The sequence below is a fragment of the Macaca nemestrina genome, chromosome 2 (assembly GCF_043159975.1).
Source record: "Macaca nemestrina isolate mMacNem1 chromosome 2, mMacNem.hap1, whole genome shotgun sequence".
In the NCBI taxonomy this organism is placed as follows: domain Eukaryota; kingdom Metazoa; phylum Chordata; class Mammalia; order Primates; family Cercopithecidae; genus Macaca; species Macaca nemestrina.
This window is the reverse complement of record NC_092126.1, coordinates 22543894-22561322: the sequence shown is the minus strand read 5'-3', so window position 1 is coordinate 22561322 and position 17429 is coordinate 22543894. Positions and strand designations below refer to the sequence as shown.

General features: G+C 40.3%; 1 protein-coding gene across 6 annotated transcripts in view; it reads left to right on the top strand.

Moving 5' to 3' along the window:
• The window catches only part of LOC105488933 (retinoic acid receptor beta), a 770293-nt gene that overhangs the window by 655810 nt on the left and 97054 nt on the right, over window positions 1-17429 (top strand). For 5 of the 6 annotated variants that reach the window (XM_024795091.2, XM_071090810.1, XM_011753451.3 and 2 more), the window contains one exon: window positions 17188-17329. In XM_024795091.2, the coding sequence (XP_024650859.1) occupies window positions 17188-17329 (142 nt within the window). Of the gene's footprint in view, window positions 1-5681; window positions 5891-17187; window positions 17330-17429 lie in introns of those variants that run through there. The other variant, XM_011753453.3, reaches the window with a different exon arrangement.

The window sequence follows — 17429 nt, the reverse complement described above, 5'->3', positions numbered from 1 at the left end:
TGGTATGTTGGCAATTTACAGAGCTATAAAGTTATTTGGAAATCCTAATATTTTCTACCAAAATGTTCCATTAGTGATGGATGAGCTAAATTAAAAAACTCCTGCTCTTTAGAGTTAAATACATTAATTGGCAAGTAGGCTATAGGGATTTCCAGATCCGTGCTGGCTATGTTAACTCCTTAAAGGAGGGAAAGACATGATTTCTAATTTAGAGTAGGAATTTTCTTTATGAGAAGGGGCGAGAAGGAAAGAGATTTCTTTTTCCTACCACCCTCGTAACGTTTCTTCAAGGCTGAGGTTTTCTTCGTGTCTTGGTTCATAGCAAAAGAGACATGCTTGAAGCCACATTTTTTTCGGTACTATGTCAACAGTTTCTGAGACCATGATGTTGATAATTAGGGTGTATGTGTACATGTGTGCATCTGCGAGAGAGTGAGAAGGAGATCGTGTTTTCTCCAACCTCACTGATTACTACAAAATATACATGTGTTTTAGCCAGGGGTTGTCAAATCATGGCCCATAGGCTAAACCTGGTCTGCTGCCTGTTTTTGTACGGCCAAGAGCTAAGAATATTGTTTTACGTTGTAAGTGCTTGAAAAAAATTTTTAATTTTATAACATATGAAAATTATATGAAATTCAATTTCAGTGTTTATAAATAAAGTTTTCTTGGTACACAGCCAATCCATTCATTTCTGTATTGTCTATGATTGCTTTCATTCTGTGATGGTAGAGTTGAGTATTTGCAGTTAAGTCTGGCCCACAGCTTAAAGAGTTTCTATTTGGCCCTTTGTAGAAATCTGTCACCCCCTGGATGAGGCTATCTAAGGTGTAGTTTAAAAAATGGAAGCTTTAACCTATGTTTTTTAACCTCAATTGCAATATTTATGGAAACATAAGAATTTTGGAGAACAACTGGGTTTAAAACATGACTTTTCATTTTTGAAAGCTGGGAAGGTTATAAATATGAGTCTTAGCTTCCTTCATTTATAGTCATATTAATAATTGAAAGAAGTGATATTATATTACTAATGTAAAGAATTTTGTGTTTCACACACAGGCGATACACTCAAAACATTCTCTTTGCCTCCAAAATAAGGATAAAAGTAAAAATTATTTTCTTTTACTGTCAAATTAAAAACATAAACTAAGCTGTGTTCCTGGAATATTCTGTTTGTGTTAACAATTAGGAATTTACATAGAAGCACAGTACTCTCAGAAAATGTGGCTACCTTATATAACTCGTTTGGAAAAATGTCATTCTTTACTAAGAAATACTGTGCTTAATTAATTCTTGCTCCTAGGAGGTCAACTTGGGGCACTCATTATGGCCTTAATTGGTGATATAAATCCTCAGACCCCAGAGGAAAAACACATTGAGTGGTTAGTGGTCTCTGGCCTTTTGGGTGAGTGTGCACTGGTGCCAGCCTCATCTCAGAGAGTGACAGCTTCTGGTTTCATGGCTTCAGGTCTAGCCCCATTCATATTAGGTTTAAAGGCCAATGTGCAACAGCAAATAAATGCAATGACTTGTCCTGGTGTTTTGCATTAAACAGTGTGAGACAACCCACTACCTTCAGACTTGGAAAAATGTGTTTCTGTGAACTCCGGTTCTTTGTATTAAATTATATTCATTACACGGCCCATCTGGAGTCTCCTGCCAGGCCAAAAATCATCTTACAGACATTAGCAAAAGGAAGTTAAATGTAATTTTTTTTAATTGTATACTTTTCATTTCCATTTATTTTTTCCCTTTTATTGGAGAAAGCAGATGGAAAGGAAAGCAGGATCCTCTCTCTCTCTCTCTGGTTCCCTTCGGGAACAGAGGCAGAGCATTCCTGGCTGCTGCTCCTCTCACACGTTGGCTTGAGGTGATGATGGGGCTGTCTAGATTCCGGGGATAATTGCTGGAAAGGTCAGGAGTTCAATTTGAAGCTCACACTGGTTGGGGTTGTGGAGTTTGGAGGGTAAGAACAGTGCAGTGGCTTACATTGGGCTTTCACTGAAGTGGGTTGCCACGAATTATATTTGACAGTGTGGAAATGAAACTCACAAATATCAGATATGATGCAGTTCCATTTTGTGTCTGGGTATTGACTTGAGTATTTTGCTGGGAGTTGTCTTTTTACTGAATTTTGAGTCAAGGCAAAAAGGGTTCATATTTGGGAGACTGGGCTTTCTTCAGCTCGTTGCATCTTACCAAACCAGCCACGTCTCACAAAAGGTATAGAACGAAGGCTTATATTGGAGACATGATGAATGTGTGTTCCTTTAAAAAGACACATGGAAATCTCAAGTATCAGTGCTAGAAGGCATGTAGAGATCATTTCAGACTTGTGAAATGGAACTACAGAAATGACTCAACAGTTCGCCCAGAGTCTAAAGCCAATTAAAGGAAGACAGTAGACTAGCCCAGAGCCCTTTGGACTTCTACTTAGGTAGAAGTAGAAGTCACTTCAGCCATCCTACAGGCCTGGCAGAGGATATTTGGCAAACGAAGTCACTCTCCCATGCAAACTTCCACCCATCCATGTGAGCAAATACTGAATGCCAGGCAAGGTGCTGGATTTGGTGCCGAGGATACAAAAAGCTAGAGTTATGACAGGTCTTCAACTTAATAAACTACATCAGAACAATTCTGTAGTCATTATCTGTATATACCCTGCCGTCATCTGCCACTTCACCCAAATGAATTCCTAAGTTGCTGAGTTTGGAAGGGTCTTTTAAATTTGGATAATGGTGAGGTACTTTTTGGCTGCATTCTGATATATCCAGCACATATGTGCATTTCCTGATGATGGTCTTCAGGGACAATGGGAGAAGGGCTAATTTTGAATTCAAATAATCCTTGTATCCCTATGTATAATTTTATTTCGATCAGTTTCCAATCACAGATTATTAATTTTATTATCTAAGTATATTTTTCTTACTGTAAATATTTTTCTTAGATTAGGACAAGGTTTGGATTAGGTCAGGTATACCTATGATGACCTCTGATTTCCATTGCTTTACAACACACCTGAGACTTGGAGAGGAGAGAGAGGAGGGATGCTGAACGAGTTCCCCTGCTCAGTTACACACATTCTCTCCCTTTGTGCTGGGATGGTGATGTGAAGTGTCTGGTGTCCCTGATGCAGTCAGCTAACAGCTTCCTTAAGGAACCCGGCCCTGTGCTACCCTCAGTCGTGTTTGACACAGTAACAGACACACATTACAGATGTAAATAGCAACTCCAGGTTTTCCCTTCTGTGGAAGTGTGTTAACGTTGTGTCCACTAAATGGGTTACTTCGGCTTTAAATAATAGACCCCATCGCTTCTCTGTTCCTCAGCGTGTGATGTGGTTTCACCTACCACTCTCCGCTTTCAACAAAGCAGATAAGGTATCAACACAATTAAAAGTGAAAAATAATCTGTCTGCTTTGCCGGTAGTGAATGCTTACAGAACACACACTGATACAATAGATTTTCAATAATTTATGTCCGGCACTTTTTTTTTTTTTTTTCAATCTGTAAATGAGGACACCTAATGCGGAATGGCCAGCATGACACTCTATCCTTCCCCCATTAAGATAACAAGATGAGAGGCAATGATTCAGATCGGTGTATTTTTGGAGCTTTGCGCGGATAAAAATTAAAAATTAAAAGAGATGATGTTCTGAAATACTTTGGGTAAGCAAGCTCATAAAAGCCATTTGGAAACCTGAAATTACAGATTAATTCAGAATCTCCTTCTGAGGGGTTCCTAAAAGCCCTTTCTGTTTTCTTGGCAGGATGAAAGCATTACATTTGTGTCACTGCCTGGTGCTTTCACAGGATCTATTCTAATGCTCACTAAGGCGTCTTGCTCTGTTCCAATGTGTCTCTTGTAGCCATCTTTGGTCTGAACCAAGTAAACTTCAGGTGATGTTGAAAACAAATAGGAATTAATATATGAAGCTTTATGTCTTCCCTCTATAGATATGTTAAATCTCAAGTTACCAGTATAATGTGATTCAGGCTTATTTTCCAGCCTGGAGGGAGTGGTTGGTCCAATCTGGAGGGATTTATTCAGCTGCTGTAACTATTATTGACAGTATGGGGAATTGGCCCCACAAATCCCCAAAGTCTAGGGACTGCTATCCTACAGAAACAAAACTGCTAAGCTGTTAGCAAAAGGTGGTTCAGATCTTTGGTGGTTAAATGTAGTTTAATCATGATTTATGCCCCCACCCCCGCCCCACTCTTTTTCCTACACCTGCCTGTGAACATCTCGTAATTATTCATTTGAGAAAACTCTGAATAAAAATATCAATCTTGAATATGTGTGTGTTCCAAGGAAGAAGGCCAGCCATGTCTAAGGAAATGTTCAGTCCTGTTTCATCTAAGGAAAATGATTCCCAAATTTCATCCACAGGCAGACGCTCGGGAGAGACTGAAGTGCTTTTGGATGAGTTCAAAATAAACACTCCCTCCTAAGCGATCTCTTTTGTCCTTCTGGAGAAAACGAGAAGGGCAAATGACATTCCATGGAATGATCACCTGAGGAAAGCAAAATTAGGTCGAAACAGCCCCAAAGCTCCTAGATGAGGCTTCCTGGCCCAGGGGCAGGATCTGACACCCCATCTTTTGGAGTGGGTTATAACATCAGGGACCACCATCCGTTAACAAGCCCATCCTGGGCAGCAGAAAGCTTTGTGGAGCCAGATGGGAAGTAGCCACTGAGGAGAAAAATGTAATTTTGATACAGGAAATAGAAGAACAGTACAGCTTTTCACTCAAGATATATGTTTCTTCTGTCTAAAGCCAGCAATTTTGGAAAATGAAGCTAAGAGTTTAAAAATAAGGGCTCTGTCAGGGAAAATAAAACAGGTCTCCCTACATCCATTTGGCTGCCTTTAATTGAAAACTGGAGAACAATCTAACTAATTGGCAGGTACCTCTTTTATTATGGAGACTGTTTTTCCCCTTCTCTCCAGTGTAGTCAAAAGGCTGTTCCTCTTTTTATAAACTAAAGTCAGATATGAAATGGAAAAGCAGAGAGGTAACACTTAAAAAATTAATTGTGTGTGTTCTGCTAAATGTTCTCCTACAAAACAACTTCAGAAAGGGCAAAACTTGAGGTCTCTGAAACAGCAGCAGCTCCAGGAGTGTATTTTCATATAGCATGGTGCTTAGGTGGAAGCTATAATGTGCTAATTGCAGACAAGTTCATGTTGTTTAAAAGAACTTTTTCTTTTGCATTGGGGACCTATTTAATTTCAAATCTTGGCACTGTGCTGACATAGTATAGCTACTTTAATTTTAAGGATCAAGAAAGAGGAGCCTGTGGGTGAAATTTGAGCCTATTTTTTTGCTAATTTGGAATAAGAAAGAGGGGAATTTGGGATAAATCATTAAGTTAACGTTGCTGCCTGAATTTATTATATTAGAGTTTTACCAATGAAAATATCACTTCCTTTTTCCTTTCCTTGCATATAAAGTATTTTCGTTTAAATTTGGGTTTCTTTGCTGATCTTTCTTTTCTTCCCTCTCCTTCTACATGGAATATCCATATAATATTATTTTTTAATTATAAAAGTTGCCCTACTCCATCACAAAAAAGATTGTTACATCCCTGCCTGCAAAGGACTCCTGTTTTGAAGGAGAAAGAGACACAAAGATCGATTGTTGCACTGTTGTAGAGTGAGTGGTCCAAAAGCATATGCTGGTCGTGGGGGCTTGGTGGGAGCCTGACCCCTCTTGGGGGCTGTATCTTGGAGCATGAACAGTCCTGAGCCAAAGGACAAAGCGAGGAAAGGACTTTCAAGTCATAGGGCCTGCGGAAAGGCACCGAGCAGAGAGAGAACACTCTAGGTTTGGGGCGCCTGGGTAAGCATGACTGGACAAAGGCATGAGCAACTTTGAGGGGCAGGTGGGTTTTAAACCATTTCATCTCTGATCTCAGTGTGTAGAGGTCGATACTCAGCATTATCGGGCCTCAGCCTGGACTCACCACAGATTTTCCATACAAGGACAGAATCCATTTTGAGAGCTGGAACTTAAGTAATATTTTCTCAATAAACTTCGTGAGATTTTTGCACTGTCAGGGCAGTGTCTGTGGTGAAGAGAAGCAGAAGGCTACATCCAATAAATCTCTGTTATTTTTCAGTTGTCAGACTTGACTTCAATGTAAATACCTGACTAGCTTTCCTTCTCCCATTCTCATATACTCTATGATTTTTTCCTTTTTATTCCAGGGTCAGGATGGAACCATGTATAAGTGAGAAAAATTCCAATGAGAAGATCCCAACATGGCCCTGAAAATTAAATAGACTTGGGGAAAAGGCACCAAGTTATAGACAAGCATTTATTTTTCTGTACTAACTTAGGTCCTTAACATCATAAAGCAATACAAGTACATCATAATTATTTGGGTCTGTGAGAGACCTTTGAATTAGGCAATATGCAGCATTGCCATGGTGATGTGCCTTGCCGTCAACCAGCATGTTATGATAGAGCCATGTCCTGGTTTTCTTAATGGCAAAATGTTGCATACCAAACTTCCAAAAGAGATTTTAAAATTCATGCTCTTTGATAAAGAGTTTCAATATATTTGAGCATGTTTTGGTTCTCTCTCCTTCTGCTTACTGTTTTTCCCCCCTTTTCAGTACAGATGAGAAAATTTAATCTGGGTCCAGATGAGATTTAGTAATTAATGTGCAAAGCAGCTGGGGTCCACAAACTCCTGGGCTGTAGCTGAGCAACTATTTTGTTGCATTTTTTTTCAATAAAATAATTGAAAATGTAAAAACTTAAAATTCATTGGCTTCTTGCCCTGTTATACTTAGAGTAATCCTGATAATAGATTGGTAACTGTGGATTTCACCAAGGAAGGGCACAAAATAACTGACCCAAGTAATTTAGAAAACAGATGTCTTTAGTTGGTTCAAATTCTCAAGACCAGATTTAAAGAAAGCATGTGGAGAAGAGCGAAATCTTCCATTTTAGAGGCTTTGTTTCCCTCATCATACCTGCCACATCTTAATTCAAACTCTTGAGAAGAGATAAAGTAGTTCCCAAGATATCATATTTATGATATTTAGCCTACTGCACAGAAATTCCTTTGGATAACTACTCAACCTCATACTCTTTCCCTTCTTTCTAAGTCACCTTTATTTTGGTGGCTCCCAAGTAGTGGTCAGAGACACCTAGGGGATTTATGATGAGCTTTTAGATATCCTCTTGAAACCGTGCCTAGATATGTGTGCTATTTCGAAGGAAATTTATCCAGTTTCAAAGAAGATCTTTGTGATCTCTTGGCTTCTCCCACTCCCCCTGCACCCCCACCCCCAAGTCCCTTTTCCACTAGAGAAATAAAGCCCAGTAGTAAAACATAAAAGCCCTCCTGAAAGGTTTTTCTTTCTAGCTCTTACTCAGGTTGTGGATTTTCTCAGACGCGTCCCACGGGAATCCTGTGGGAGAATGAGTGTGCTTGCAGTGAACTACTTAATTCTGTCTGATCTACAGTCTTTAAAGTAGACGTTAGGTCAACCAGAAGAGAAGAGAGACTATCCAAGACTGCCATGTCCTCATAAAGGAAAAAGAGGTGGAACACTTTTGCTGTAGATGGTATTCTGTAGCCTGGATTGACTACATAATTTGCAGGACTTTATGCAAAATGAAAATGCTTATCTCTTATCCAAAAATTATTTAGGGCTGAGCGCAGTGCCTCATACCTGTAATCCCAACACTGTGGGAGACCAAGGCAGGCAAATCACTCAGGGCCAGGAGTGCAAGTCCAGCCTGGCCAACATGGTGAAACCCTGTCTCTTCTAAAATTACAAAATTAGCCAGACATGGTGGCAGGTGCCTGTGATCCTAGCTACTTGGAAGGCTGAGGCACAAGCATTGCTTGAACCCAAGAAGCGGAGGTTGCAGTGAGCCAAGATTGTACCACTGTACTCCAGCCTGGGCAACAAAGTGAGATTCTGTCTCAAAAATAAAATAAAAAAATAAAATTATTTTGAATTTTAGGACAGTGACAGCAGAGCAGTAAACCAAGCTCCGGGCCCTTAGGTGCAAGGCCCTGAGGGACTGCATAGTCACATGCCCTGCCCAGAACACAGTTCTTCACTTTTCGAAGACAGTTTAGCAGTGTTTACTTGCCTTACGAAACTTGCTCCCTGAAAATTTTGTTTTGAGATAGTTGGTCACAAAACCTGGTGGACTTGCTGCCTACCAATTAAAGTGGGGTTATGATCATCAGACCTATATGATACCTGGTCATTTAAAACAATATGTTATCCAAGGTCATGTTTTGGAAATAGAAAAAGATATATTTTCACCTAAATTAAAGGACATTTTATCCAACTGAGTAATCTCTCCTTACTACTGGTTTCCAGTTTACGTTACCTAGTAACATTTCTTCCCTGGCTCATGTTCCTCTAAAATAAAGAACATTGTGAACTGAATACATTGGCTTCATGCCCTTCCTGGGACATCACAGACTTTGGAAGTTTAGACCTTGATGTCTGATGATGTGAGTTCAGGTTCTCAGTTAAGAACATGGGCCACCTTTTCATTGGTATTCTCAGGGAGTTTTAATTAATTGGGGATTAAAAGGATTGACAGCTGTTGTCTCTGGGTCTAACAGAGGTTCAGCTCTCAGGGGTTCACTTGACAAAATCCAGGAAAATATTATAATCATATTCTTCTCGAAAGATTTGCTTTCACAGTGATGATGTTTTGATAAATCTGTAATCTCTGCCTTTTTTAGGACATTTTTCTATGCATATTTTCAAAATTCAGGCTTTCTTTTCTAATGGTAAGAGTAAGTATGCTGAGGAAGCTTCTAGACCAAGGGAATTGAAAGGAGACCTTTAGGCCTAAAATACATGGTCAAGTTCTCAGTGAAAGGCCAGAAGATACCCTCCAAGTTAGCAGGCAAGAGGTGCTTATAGACTAACAGACCTTATAGAAGCCACGGCTACACCTTTACTAAATCCCCAGCACTGGAACCATGTCCTGGTGGGGATTTATTACCTTTTTTTTTTTTTTTAAACAAAAATAAACAACTCTGAGCTTTTGCCCTTGAGACAACTCAGCTTTCTCGTTTGGAGTATGGATTTGGTCTTTTTCTTTTTTGTGTCCCGGAGTTTGGCCCCCTCTAACTTGACTTGTTCACTGTTCTTTTCATTACATTTATGTCCACCCTCCCTGCATAGAAGGAAGCTCGCTGTCATCAAAATAATAGGCTGTTTTTCTACTTTCTCCCTCCCTCTCACCCATTGTCTTTCAGTGGGGTGAAAAGGTCTTCACTTTTCTCTTTCTCGCCCCAAATTTTGCTATTAATAACTTCTCAGACGTTGTCACGCACGGACTTCCACTCACTCCGGAGGGTGTTTTTTGTTTGTTTAAGGCAACGTGTTTCCTGGTTTAAAAACCATGTTTCCCAGAGTAGCTGTGATGGGATTATTCCACACTCACCTCCTACTGGCAGCATTTACTACTGGCTGGAAATGAGCATTACTGGAAGCTTTCTACTGGCCTGGGGTCACACCGCACAGAGTTCCAGCCTGCTGCATGGCCGAATGACTACCTGGGCTGGTCATTTGGTTACTTTTTTATTCAGATGAGGTTAGAATCTTTTAATGACTGAGGAAAATATGACTAAGTAATGCTTTTCCTTCTTTTGCTCCAGAAGGAGAAATGATCCTTTTGAACTTTGCATGGGATAGAAATGAACTCTGCAATAGCCCAGCTCACATAGATGTACTTTCCACACCACTTTTTGGATGGATTCCCCTGATCCAATGCTTTTTACAACTAAATAGAGTGCCAAATTGCCTTAAAAATTTTTGTTTAATCTTTTACTTAGTTCCTTTCTTCAAACAATCCTGACACATTCCACACATGTTAAACCTGATGTCAATGGCTCTAAGGCTAAAAAGTAACTTCCATTCAAAACACCACAGTATGAATTCTCACAAGCAAATGTATGATTAAATATGAGTCAGCAGATTGCACTGTTATTTCAGAAAGCAAGGATTCTTGGACTACATTCCTGCCTAGACCCAACGGCAGACTCAGGCTATTAGGTATTTGTATTGATTCCCAGAGCTCAATATCTACTTCAGATAGATACGTGACGAAGTCAATGAATCACAGCTTCCCGGACAATCCTGGCAGAATATAATTCAGCCCTCTACTGCACAGACAAGTACAGTGTCTCTCTAGTAAACACTTGGCACGGCCTTTAAGATCTTCCCCTGTTTAAACATTAGCCCCATCTTCTAGCTGTATCTTACACCTTCCCCCCCATCATTTACATCTCTGCCAACGTGGACCACTGGCTGTTCCCTGCACTTTCTTACTCCTGACCTCTGTTGCTTACCCATAATATTCTTGGGGGAAAGCCTGCCTTTCCAATTCTACTTTTTCACTAGAGCTGAGATCAAGTGCCAGTTTTCCTTCCTTCTAACTCCTTTGAATTCCTAAGGCCTTTATTTGCTCAATAAATATTTTGTGTGTCTACAATATGTGGATCAGGCACTACAGTGGACACTTTTTCACTTTCTGCTTCCATAAAAGTTCTTATCACACTGCTTGGTGGCATCTTACATAGTGTTCACTTGACTTATTGTTTCTTCTATACTGAGAAAGGACAGGAACCACTTATGTACGCTCCAAGAAAGCTTACCACATCTACTCTAATTGGCATTGAGTGAATGAATCAAAAAGTGAACAATTAAATATAGAGATGGCCTTTGGTATCATGAAGTTGTCCATCCCCAAGAGCCTATATTGTTTAGAGGTTGGACACTGTCCTATACTATTTGGGGATCTTTATTTTAAACATAGAATGTATATGGGAAATTGTTCAGAAAAAAGCTTTGAGGAAAGAAGGTTTGTCAGTAACAGTAGCTGCTATTCATTGGATGCCTGCTTTGTGGCCAGATTGTCCTAACACTTTGCATGCATTCCCTCTTTAGATACACACAGTTCTCTCATGAGGTACTTTGTCATTCTTTTTTTTTTGTTTGTTTTTTTACAGATGGGGAAATGGAGGTCTTAATAGAACTCACTCAAGGTCATACAGATAGTAAGTGGCCGAGTCACAGTTCAAATCCACATGTGCCTGAACTAGACACTTCACTAGACCAGTATCTAAACCAACAGAAATCATCCCCTGTGGAAGATAGTGGAGATTATTTTGTGTGATAATATCTGAAAATTAGAAGGTGAAGCAGGGTTCATGTGTGGAGAAAAAAAAATCTAGAGCAACAATTTGAGGGTATCGGAGGAGGGAAGATGGCCTAACCCAATTCCATATCAAAATATGCAGGAGTGCAGGGAGATGAGGCACTTTTCTCCATGTCCTTTCTCGATTTGTGATTTAAGATGAGTCCATCGAGAAAATTATAAATTTTATGTATTTGGGTATAGGATATTTAGGTATAAAAAAGACAGTTATCCCTCCTTTTGATTTTTGCTTCTTTCTTCACTGTAGATAATAGGGATGACTGGGAACGGTGGTATTTCATACCCTCAGGGAGACAGAAGTAATCTGAGTCAGATATGGGCGTTCCGTAATTACTGCTAATACATGAACCAAATGACTCTAATGCATGTATAGCCTTCTCCACCATGTGAGTTTTTCTTTATCCTTTTTGGTTGTACCTCAGTTCTTTGATAACAGCAGTCGAAGAGCATGATGTAGGAAGGTTGAAAAATCCACGGTTAGAAAATGCTTGACTCAGTTTGTAACACAGATCTGTCTTTCCGATCTCGGTAATTGGTGTTCATTGTGTTAACGGCTTTAACTATCATAAACAACAGAAGTCATGACTAATCAAACCATGGTTAACAAAGAAAAGTCATAATTAACCAACAAAAGTTAGGATTAAGCAACAGAATTCATTATTAGGCAACAAAACTCATGTTTGACCGACAGAATTCATGATTAGCCAGCAGAAGCTATGATGTATAACGAAAGTCATAGTCAACGTGCACAAGTCACAGTTAGCCAACGGAGGCCCTGACTGACCTGATTCCAACTCAAATCAGTGGGTCTGCTACTAACAGCTGAGAAATCTTACTGTTTAATTTCTTAAATACAGACGATATCATCCTCAAGGAATATATTTAAGAAACTAAGGTATAATCCAAGATGGTTACTCTGGCTCTGGTTATAGCTAGGACTTCATCAACAATTACAATTACGATTATAGTTACAATTACAATTGACTAACAATTGTTAGTCAACAATTATTAATTGAATATCTTCTGTGTGTCAGGTTCTGTCCCAGCCCCGAGCTATTCAGCTGGTGTGTCCCAACAAAATTTGTTAGGTGTTGAAAAATTGAAACACTTTCCTGCCAGTTTCTGCCTGACCATTGCCTTGGGTCTTCCCTCCCTCCATCCAGCTGTACTGACTTAGTTTCAGGGAGGTCATATTTGGCACTGCCTGGAGGCCACCTTGGGTCCACCAAGTTGTCAGCTCAGGTTCCTAGGAACCAGCCTTTATACCTATCCTACTCCCCTGTCAGGCAGGCATGGGTATCAGCAAGGAAGATGGCACACTTGGTGGCACTGTGACACCTTAATGGAGAAATGCACAATGCCTATTGGGCTCCCTGAGGCTGTGGCCACCAGCCACAGGTTGGCATTCCCCCATGTTACCTATGTAACCTCTAAAGCAGACAGTACTATTGTTTAAGACTTTAAGTATCACCCTTGAATAGGTATAACATGGAAGGAAAAGCAAAATACCATGGTTGCCTAGGAGAGGAAGCATCCATGTAGGCTTAGATCAGTCAGAGAAGGCTTCCTGGCCAAAGTGACCTCATAGAATTTTCCTGGATTTGCTGAGAAAAGGAAGTTCCCAGAAAATGAAAGAGTAAAATTATGGTGTCAGCAGTTCCAGAGTTGGCAGCAGAAAACCAGGTGGTGTTTTTTTGTTTGTTTGCTTGCTTTTTGAGATGGAGTTTCACTCTTGTTGCCCAAGTTGGAGTACAATGGCACAATCTCAGATCACTGCAACCTCTGCCTCCTGGGTTCAGGCGATTCTCCTGCCTCAGCCTCCCGAGTAGCTAGGATTACAGGAATGCACCACCACACCTGGCTAATTTTGTATTTTCAGTAGAGACGGGGTTTCTCCATGTTGGTCAGGCTGGTCTCGAACTCCCAACCCTCAGGTGATCCACTCACCTTGGCCTCCCGAAGTGCTGGGATTACAGGCCTGAGCCACCGCGCCTGGCCGAAAACTAGATCTTAAGACTTCTAGCCACAATCACTTGGGATAGTATTGAAACATTCCAACTTCAGTCCAGCACAGATACCTGCCTGAGGCCCTCACTGAGGTGCTGCAATGACTCAGTTCTCAGATAAATATAAAGGCCCTCATGATGGTGTCCTTTAAGCTCCAGGCTGGTTTCCAAAAGTTGCTATTCTTGCCCATGCAGGTGGATGGTCTCTCTTTCCTTAGTCTGCAAATACTACCTCTTCTTTCGCCAATTTCTTTGCCCTCAGAAACTCCCCAAGTCTCACTCTCTAGCTACCCAATTCATCACTTCCTGGTGTTATGACACACTTGGAATCCCAGAAATTTGTGACTAGAGAGGACCTTACAAGTAAACTGCCCAACCCCTCATTCAGGGAAAGAAAGAGCTTAGTCCCACATGGTTGTGACTCACTCAAGGCCTCTTAGTGACCATGAGGAGGTTGCAGCCCAGGCGTTCAACTCCTAATCCAGGGCTGGACCTGTCCTACCTCTGCTCTCTCCTCTCAGGTTGCTCCTCCAAATGGGACTGAATTCATCCTCTGTACATGCTCAACTTTTGAATCTCCTCTCCTCCAGATGTGTCTACCCATCCCTTGGCTTCAATAACTATCCCAAACTTTGTCACGAAGTTTGAGGGTTCTAATTTTAGGTGGCGCAGATCCATGGCTTTAAATCGGTCACATAATAGGAAGCTTATTTTTTTCTCTGAATTCCTCAAACAGAAAATCTTGAGTCAGTGCTGATGTGTGTCTCATGCTTGCCAAGCTCCCTTTTCAGCACGAAGTGAGGAGGGCTGGGGCTCCTGGCCTGCAGCAGACACAGTGCCTAGTAGGAGTGAAATGACATCTGATTATTGTATTGTTTGTGTTTCTCTTATTTCATGAGTACCTTCTAATATTGACAGTTGATCTGGTTTTCCAAGTAAGCCAGAGAGAAATGGTTTCCACTTTAAATAGTGTTAAAAGGAGGAATCAACCTCAATTGAAATCTTAGCTAAGTAAACTTTAGGTGTATGAGGATATCTGCCCTCACCCGCCACATACACTGGGTCCTCAAAGCAGTGATCCAGAAGGGAGTGAGGTTAATATAACAATTCGTGATACCAATGAAGGAGGAGGAGAATTTGTACGATGCAAACTTCTCTTTGGCTCGGAGGGCATGTCTGTTTACTCAACCCATGTATAAAAATACCTCCTAGCATATATTTTAGTCAGCAAGTGTTCTAGCGTGGTGGAAATGATTTACTGAAACTTAGACCTTCTCCTGAAATCCAGCCAAAAATCTGATTTGGAAAACCAAGAAGTCCTATTTAGTTTCTGCCGTCATTGTTACTGAACCACGCTGACTGGGTAATTAGTGACATATAAAGTTCTTTAATTCTCCAGTCTTCCTTCATTTGAGCATCATGAGATGGTTTTTCTCTCCTTCCTGGTCACTCACTAAGTGTTTGCTGAACTGGGTATTTGGTTTTTAATAAATGGAGGGGGTCACCTTTGTCCGTACCTCATTTTCTTCCCACGTGTGTAAAGGACCGTGTCTTCCGTCGTGTCAGTGTTTCTCGGCAGAAGAGCGATGGAGGTTTCTGTAAACTGAGTTTCTACAGCTGGCAACAGAAGGTGGCCCGCAGTTATATTTTTTGTAGGGAAAGATATGGTTTTAGGTGACCACTCTGCACAGAGTCTGGGAGGATTTCACAGTATTGGTAACCTGTTATTTTAGATTCTAAGCGTATTTGTAGCTCCAGAAGCACAAAAATAAGCTGTGTTTGCTTGGAAAATGTGTGTGTCTGGGATATGTGACAGGAGTTGCAACCTTAAACAAGATTTCCAGGTGCTTACGGTTGAACCATGCCAGTAAAAATATGCTTATTTAGACATTAAAATCCTAGGGTGCCCATGTAAGTATCCTAAACAATGTGTGTTACACGAGCATTCTTTGCTAATGTGCTTTAGCTTTGCGTGTTCTTAGCTCTGGCCTCCACAGCCTTAATGTACTGCAGGGAAAGTTGAACTCAGATGGTGGGTCTTCGTTTCTGTTCAACGCATTTGATGGTGTGTTTCTTACATTCAAGAGAGTAGTTTCTGGTGTTGGTGTAAGCCACATCACAACTGGCAAGGTAGACTTCCTCATTCCTAATACTCATAGCGACGTGGAAGTTTTTCTTAGGCATTTAGAAGAGAGAAAAGGCAGCAGGTATACCCTTCCTCTGTGTATTCAGCAAGCATCACTTGATCATCCATTGTCTGCAAAGCTGTATGTAGAAACAGGGAAGACAAAGAGGAAGTTGGGGATCCTTGCTTCTGGAGCCTGAAGTCTGCTTTATCTCATCAGTGTTTCACAGAAAATCAGGGTAAATTGCTTCTTTTGTCAAAATGTGATTTTCAAAAAGTTAAAAAGCAAAAAACTCATTCAAGTATTTAGTAAGCACATGCCAAAAATTTATTTAACTCATTGACGAAGGGAATAGTGGGATGACAAAGCTGGTTTAAAGGGAGATATGAGAAAGATATTCAGGTAGATAGAAAACAAGAGAGAAAGGAGTGGAGGAAAAGAGAATACTAGAATAAGATTGCAAAGTTAGATAGAAAATGGTTCATTTCCTACAGGGCAATAAAACAATAATATTTGGGGTTATTGTTCATCTGGTCAGAAATGTTTTGCACCTATACTAGACAAAAATTAAGTGTAATTTACCAGTTTTCTACAGTCTGTATAGAATCTGGGTCCAATCAATAGTAAATAGACTTTGTAAGTCAAACAAAGTTATATTTCCTGTGAGTGTTAGATGACACTTAGGTAGACTTGTCAGTCAATGCTGTAGTACATCTACTCAATAGAGCTTTCTGCAATGATGAAAATATGCTATATATGTAGTGTTTAATATGGTAGCTATGGGCCAGATGTGGCTATTGAGCATTTGAAATGTAGCTAATGTAACTAAAGAACTGAATTCTTAATTTTATTTACTTTTCATTAATTTTGATTTAAGTAACTTCATGTGACTAATGGGTACCATGTTGGACAACATAGCTCTAATATGCCATTAAATGGGCAGACACTCATTTTTATTTCTTGTTTCCAATTTTGGATAGTTTTTTAAAATTGTATTTTAGATGTTGTGAGAGGAGCTATGTAAAAGAACTCAGAGTAGACTCCTTTGAGAAAACCAACTCTCTCATTAAGCAAATAATTTCTTTTCTTTTCTCTCTTTCTTTTCTTTTCTTTTCTTTTCTACTCTTTTCTTTTCTTTTCTTTCTTGTTGAGACAGAGTCTCACTCTGTCACCCAGGCTGGAGTGCGGTGGCACAATCTCGGCTCACTGCAACCTCTGCCTCCCAGGTTCATGCAATTCTCCTGCCTCAGCCTCCCAAGGCTGGGATTACAGACGTGCGCCACTGTGCCTGGCTAATTTTTGTATTTTTTTAGTAGCGACAGGGTTTCACCATGTTGGTCAGGCTGGTCTCAAACTCCTTACCTCAAATGATCTTCCTGCCTCAACCTCCCAAAGTGCTGGGATTACAGGAGTGAGCCACCGCACCCAGCCAATAATTTCTTTTATTGGGTAAAAATCCTCATATATTGGGTTTCTTGGTAGTGGGCTCATCTGAAATTGTTCTGGTCAGCAAGGGAGCCAGTTAGGAAAGCTAAGCCTGTTTGGAGGGAACCCAACTCTGGTGTTTTCCAAGTAAATCAACTTGGAATTAATTTTCCTTTAGCAAGATAATAATGGTCATGTCTAGTTTTGATTAAAAGGGGCTTTTGGGTTTGCAACAAAGGGAGAAGCTATTGATCTCTCACGAGGATTTTAAGGTTTATGTAAGTTAACTTTTCTGCTGCCATCACTTCATTATGCAAAGAGAGCAATTAATGCATTGATAAGGTTGGCTTTGATTTCTGATTAAGCTCATTTGCTTTACTGAGTTTTCTCATCTTCTTGCTTGCTTGCAGGGCTTTTTCCGCAGAAGTATTCAGAAGAATATGATTTACACTTGTCACCGAGATAAGAACTGTGTTATTAATAAAGTCACCAGGAATCGATGCCAATACTGTCGACTCCAGAAGTGCTTTGAAGTGGGAATGTCCAAAGAATGTAAGTGGAGTCTCAAAAACCTTTTTCCCTTTTTCCTGATTTCTGTGATTTGCTCACCTTCCACAGTCATGTGGAATTCACACATGACACTAATGATATC